The sequence below is a fragment of the Mauremys reevesii genome, linkage group 4 (genome assembly GCF_016161935.1).
Source record: "Mauremys reevesii isolate NIE-2019 linkage group 4, ASM1616193v1, whole genome shotgun sequence".
NCBI classification, from domain to species: Eukaryota; Metazoa; Chordata; order Testudines; family Geoemydidae; genus Mauremys; species Mauremys reevesii.
In genome coordinates, this window is record NC_052626.1 from 13665364 (window position 1) to 13671680 (window position 6317).

Below are 6317 nucleotides of genomic sequence, written 5' to 3' on the forward strand. Positions count from 1 at the left end.
GAGATAGCCCCGTTGCCTTGATTTTATGCCTAAAATAACCCTCAGCAAAGGAAATAGTTAAGCCATTTGAAATGAAAACAGAACTAGCCTGGAATTAGAAGACCGAACTAACTTTTTCAAATACAATCATACTCTTTATATTCTATTAATTATTATTATTTAATTTAGGCTTGTTTAGATACAATAGAAAAGAAAGCTGAAAGCACATGCTAATTTTGGTAACAAATACTTCAACTTCCAGCTCTGCCTCCTTTTGCAAGACAAACTCTGGCGTGAGGGCAAGGGGCAAGCGAACAAGACTATGCGATATTGCCAGGAAAGTTGTCAGGGTATAATAAGAAATATTGTTCAGAGGAAGCCGTATTTATTTATTTTTTATTTTTAGTTTAAGTCACATTGATGCATTTCGAAAGTTCACCACAAAAAAAAAAATACGAAGAATGTTTGCTCTATTAATGGTCATTGAAGTTCCTCTAGCTAATTGCCTCGTATATCTGCTTTAAGACATAGGCACTGGTTTTTATTCTAATACTGCATCTTTTAAAATTTAATCTACACCGAAATCTTTTGTTAACACGAAATGTGAAAAATGTAAACTTAACTTCCCCTCCCACCTCCCTCTCAAATAAAAGGCCTTGTAGATTATCCGCCCTCTGAGTTCTTAAGAATTCAAATAAGAATAAATTTCCCCGACTATAGAAAGACTCTTCATCAATCTCTTTTTTTTCTCTCTGTACGTGACAAGATCAGATCTTCGTCACTTTGTTTCGAATTGAATCGAATCCGGTTATTTTGTAATTCCTGCTGGTAAAAAAATTAATTGAATTCGAAGGAACATCGTAAGAGAAAAATCACAGGGAATCGCCGTTTTCTGCATTTGGCTGCTTGGAGAAAAAGAAATGGGAAAGCGGTGAGCGCGTTAGATAGGAGAGGAGAGGAGACTTCTTGGGAGCGATTTAAAAGAGAGTTTAAAGTCGTGTTAAGAATCACCAGATAAGATGTAAAATCGTGTCCTGTCCTCTATTTACAATCGAATGTCTTATCGCCGCGGTAAACCTCCGTTTCCATTGCTTTGACGGCTGCTTGCTCCGGTTTTAGGAGCCGAGGTCTACCAAGCTGGAGGTGAGGGGTCCGAGCAGGGAGTCCTGAAGGCTATGGCTGGTCTGAGAGGCAGTTAAGCCCGTCAGGGAATAGTTGGAGCTCCTGGCATGGCTGAGGTTTCCCTGTAATAGAAGGACTGAGTTCTGATCTGGACTTTGTGGGGGGGAGAATTCTTCTTCGGAGCTGGACATAAGCGGTTTGCCCCCATCCAGGGGAGAGAGCTGGTTGGGTTTGTTGGTGGACGTGTTGTTGTTTTCAGTGTTCTCCCTAAGAAAAAGAGAATGCAGCCTGTTTGTTACAAAGCAGGGCCATCCCTACTCATCAGCTTAAAGCGAGACTCCATTGGTATTCTGCTCAAAAGGGGCATGAGAAAAATCAGTGGCTGTGCCGTTTCTTTCGGCGTTCAATGCCTCGCGGGAAACGAGCAATTCATCATCCATGTATCAGTGCAGCGCGCTCCCCAAACTACCGAGAAACTACTAGCAAACCCCCTCGGTTCAACCAACGTGTCTCATGGTGCGGGCCTTACCTCGCAACAAACAGCTGTTTTGAACAAAACATGGTTACAAATGAACAAATCAAACCCTGCCCCGACCTTCGAAAACACCAAGAGCAGCGTTTGCCATTTAAATCCCGGATTCACCGCGGGAGCGGCCGTGCTGGGCCTATTCAGCCAGCCCGTGTCACCGATGTGCGTGTTCACTTAGGTGAGGACAAGGGCTTTTGAAAATTAAAAACGGCTCTTTGCGTGGCTGGTCAAATATTTAGGAAGCCTTCTAAACCCGCTGGTGCTAAGGAGGAGTTGGGATTGGACCAGGCAGGCAGGCAGCAGATTAGTGCGGGAGCAGGACACGCACCCGTCTCCTTCTCGCTGGAAGGGAGGGAGCCAGAGGCCTGGTTTCATGACATGCTCCTTGCTGGGACTGAAATCCGGCTCGAAGTGCAGGCGTGGTTCCGAGCCGATTCACACCGGCCTCGGTGAACCCTCTTCCCTCCCAAGGAGCTTCTGTTACCCCCCACCCCCGGATCTCTGTGTGCGGTTGAAAGTGTCTCAGCTCTGACTCACTCCTGCTTAATTTCATCAGCCCTCGGCTGCAACCACTGGGATTTCTCGTTCTCTTCCGGACCCCGGGCTGCACAGCCACAGGGCAGCTCTGCCAGAGAGGGGTGCAACACCCAGGCCCGAGAGAGGAGGGGGGGTGAATAAAAGGCAGAGAATCAAACGCTCTCTCCTTAATGCCTCGCTCCTATTTATTTACCTCCCTGGCTGTTCCGCCCGCCACAAACGTCCCCGAGTCCCATCCCGCCGCTCAGGGATGAAACAAAAGGCGAGAGTGACAAAGCCGTCTCCAGAAGTCAGCTAGAAGCGTATTTAACCCTTGGCATTAGGCAGGTGGGGATGGGGAGCAGCCGAATAGGTCCGGATGTGAGGAGGACGAGCAATGATTTTTCAGAGGGCGTCTCGTCGCCTTCTAAAAATCGCGTCCCAGCCTCCTGCGCGAAAAATACCGAACCCGTTTTTCTCCTGCCTGTAATGTTAAGGGGAAATGAAACCCAGGTTTTGCTTTAAAAAAAGTGACTTCAAGGGAGTGACCTGGCTGGTTAGCGCGCAGCCAAGGCGATTTTATTCTTCCCCGAACATCGTTCTCAATGCCAGAAGCACAAGATCCCCAGCCTGGCACCATCTCCCCCTAAAGCACCGCCGGGCAGAGCCTCAGCCGGGGGGGTCACCTTTCCTTTCTGGGGAGCTCCTGGCCACCCTGTCCCATTTAGCGTGTCTCCACTCACCCTCCTGGAGCTGTGCTGGGTGCCGGGGCGGGATACATACCCCAGTGGGGACCACGATTTCGGCTATTCACCCGCGCTAAAAGCTGGCTGAAACAGACACTGACACCCCAACTTCCGCCCCCCCCCCCCCCAGCAAAAAGCCTGCGACTAATTCTCGTTCATCCGCTAAATCCAAGTGCAGGAGCCTCCTGGCCGGCTCCCCCCGCGCAGATCCCAACCTGCCCTGCAAAGCGCACGGCAGGAGCGTAAAAGAGAGAGAGAGAAACGCCGGGGCAAGTACCTTTCCTTCGCCTCTGCCGCTCGGTCCCGCTGCCTCCTGTTTTTAAACCAGTTGCTGACCTGGGTAGTGGTGAGGCCGGTGGCCTCGGCCAGCTCCCTCTTCTCCCGCGGCGAGGGGTAGGGGTTGTGCGCGTACCACTCCCTCAGCACGCCCCGGGACTTCTCCTTGAAGCAGTAGCTGGTCTCCTCGCCATCCCAGATGGTCCTGGGCAGGGGGAACTTTCGGCGCACCCGGTACTTGCCCACGGCGCCCAGGGGTCGGCCCCGCAGCTTCTCGGCTTCCACGTAGTGCGCCTTGAGCCAGAGCTGCTGCAGCTTGGGGTGGTTGTGGGGCGAGAACTGGTGGCTCTCCAGGATCTTGTAGAGCTCGCGGAAGTTGCCGCGGTGGAAGGCCACCACCGCCTTGGCTTTGAGGACGCTCTCGTTCTTGTGCAGGTGGTCGCAGGCCGGCAGGGACCAGAGGAACCGGCCCAGCCGCTCCAGGTTCCCCCCTTGCTGGAGCACCTCGCACACGCAGGCCACTTGCTCCTGCGTGAAGCCGAAGGACGGCAGCATGGACATGGCTGGGGCTCGGCCGCAGGTCCCGGCCGGGGAGCGGAGGCGGCGGGACGGCTCCCTCCCGAGCGGCCAGGTGAGAAGCCGGCGCGAGGCCGGGCGCTCCCAGGGGCGGCGGCGGCGGCGGCGGCGGCGGGGCGGGGGGCGCGCGGAGCCCCGGCCCGGGCGCGAGCGGGGGGTGGGATGCTCGGATTGTTGCTGGGGGAACTTTGTGGCTCCTCCGCCGCAGCCAGGCTTAAAGCGCCCGAGCGGCCGGGCCGCGCTGATTGGACGCCCCCGCGCGCCTATCGGAGGCTGTGCCAGAGGCGCGCGGCCTGCAAGGCAGCGGGGCTGAGCGCGAGGAGGCCGGGCCCGCGAGCCGAGCTGCTGCTGCTGCTGCTGCCGCCGCCGCTGGTGTCTGATGAGTGAGTGGCTGAGCGTGTGTGAGAGAGCCCGGGAGGGGAGCCGCGCGCCGTCCCGGGAGGGGAGACACGTCAGGGCCCTGCAACATGAGCCCCGTCTCAAGTGTCACCTAAGGGGAGCGGGGGCTCATCTCTGCACAAATCAATTATTACAGCCCTTAAAAAAGGTCCCCTCCCCCACCCCCTGGTCCCTCGCAGCTCTGCTCCTTCCATGTGAGCTCATATTTAATTACCTTAATGTCGGGAATGAATAAATAACGGCGCGATGAATAGCTTATGGAGCACGATAAATAATAAAGGAGCGCCCTCACTTTGGGTTGGAGGACAGGAGGGCTGGATGGGAGGTGGTTGTGTGCGAAGGGGTGGGGGGTTGGAAGCATTTCCAAGGCCCTGGTTCAAAGTGTCTTCGCCATGAATTGCTTTGCAGGCAGGCACTGGCAAAACTGAAAGTGCTGCTTTTTTGCGGGGGGAGGAGGAGAGGGGCAAAGCGTTTAGACAGAAGCAGATCTGAGTTCGAATTAGTCAAATACAATCATCCAGCTAACAACTGTGAGTTGTGGTTTGGACGTAGCGCCCAAGTATAGGATGCTGTGGAAGAAGAAGTAGTAAAGAAGCATCACTTTTTGTTGTTGTGCCTTCGGGGTGGAGTAATGAATTTGCGTCCTCAAGTTTAGTAGAAATTAAAGGAGTTTTTGCTTTCATCTTCTTTTGTGTGTGTGTGCATGCAGAGTATTTTGTACAAACAAACGGCGCTTTAATTATCCTAATCCTCATTTGCACACCTTGTTCAAAAGCAGGTATTATTCAAAAAAAGATTTTGAAAACAATTAGCCTCCCTAAACAAAGATAATCTATTGTCAGTAGCAGGGAACAGGGTAGGCGATAAGAACAATAAGCAGAGATAAGGAGTGTCTTTATGACTGTATTTATCTTTGATTAGATAAGCAGAAAACTGAATTTTAAGTACCCTTCAGAATGCTTTTGATTTAAGAATGAGTTCACTTAGTGGGTGCTAATCACAATCGCGATGCTCTTAAAAGCCTGTTTCTCCTCACGAAATACATTCGGATTTATTTGACTTTAGACGCTTCAAGTTAAGTGCGGAAGGTTTGCGGCTGACAGAAATGAGAGTGTAGTGACACCAGTTTTATTGTTTGTGTACACTGATGCCCGCAGTTCCCTACTCCCTGTCATTTGGAATAGCACATTTGCCTCTGCTTAAGTGCCAACAACCTTCGTGTTTTCCACAAATCATTGGTTTTTGAGGTCTCAGAGAGAAAAAATATAGAATCTACAAGCGCATGGCGAGATATGTATGTGAGAACCCAATATACTGGGCATTTCCGAAGTCAGGGTTCTCATCTACAATGAAACACGCTGAAAGCAGACGTTGATATTTATGTATGCCTAGATTATTTTATACATACACACACACACACACACACACACACACACACACACACACACACACACATATATATATATATATATATATAATGGCTATGTGAGCTATTTAAAATAAGCCACTGTCCCACCGTCTGTACAATGGCTTTACTTACTAAACTGGAGTCAGGGCATTTCTATATCCCATGACCATGTGTCTGGTAATTTTCCCTTGCCATTTTATTTTAGTACTTATGATGTTTCAGATGAAGTCTTAAAGAGCTGCAATGTCCTGCCAGAAGGAATGTCTCTACTTGGAACAGATCCTTATTGACAAGGCAGCTGTGTGGGGACCGGAACGGAGTCTTAAACCCAGCTCTAAAATCAACTAATACCCTAAAGTCTAGAGCAAGTGCGCAGAATTATAATATATGAGGTTGCAACTTCCAGTGATTGTCTCCTGGAATAGAAATTTCATGTTCAAACGCGAATTTGTTACGTGATATTTTTTTTGGCTAATATTTTTAAATAAGGAAATAAGTTATTATTTTTTCAAGGAGTAGGGATCTGACAAATTAAACCTACAGGACTACTTAGTGAGCAGAGAGAGGGAAATTTATACCTGGTGGAGATACTTCCCATCTGAAGGCGATATTCTGTTCTCCTCCGCCTCCCTCTGTTGTGTATCGTTAAAAGTCTGACCAAATAAACACTACTATTATTATTAAGAATAAGCAAATTCTTCGGATGCGGCCAGTGAAATTGACAAGAGCTAGTGCTTCGCCAGAACCTTCCTTTCCTATTCCAAAA

The 6317-nt window shown here is 50.1% G+C and overlaps 1 protein-coding gene across 2 annotated transcripts; it reads right to left on the reverse strand.

The window, feature by feature from the left end:
* Positions 1-359: 359 nt before the first annotated feature.
* On the reverse strand, positions 360-3857 carry SIX1 (SIX homeobox 1). Of its 2 annotated transcripts, none has more exons than XM_039533138.1 (2): positions 3170-3854; positions 360-1368 (listed from the first exon to the last, which is right to left on the reverse strand). In XM_039533138.1, the coding sequence occupies exons 1-2, from the start codon at positions 3727-3729 to the stop codon at positions 1095-1097; spliced, it is 834 nt and encodes a 277-aa protein (XP_039389072.1). In that variant the 5' UTR covers positions 3730-3854; the 3' UTR covers positions 360-1094. The 2 variants fall into 2 exon arrangements, with proteins under 2 accessions (XP_039389072.1, XP_039389073.1); XM_039533139.1 differs by having other exon boundaries at positions 1224-1368; positions 3229-3857.
* Positions 3858-6317: the final 2460 nt, after the last annotated feature.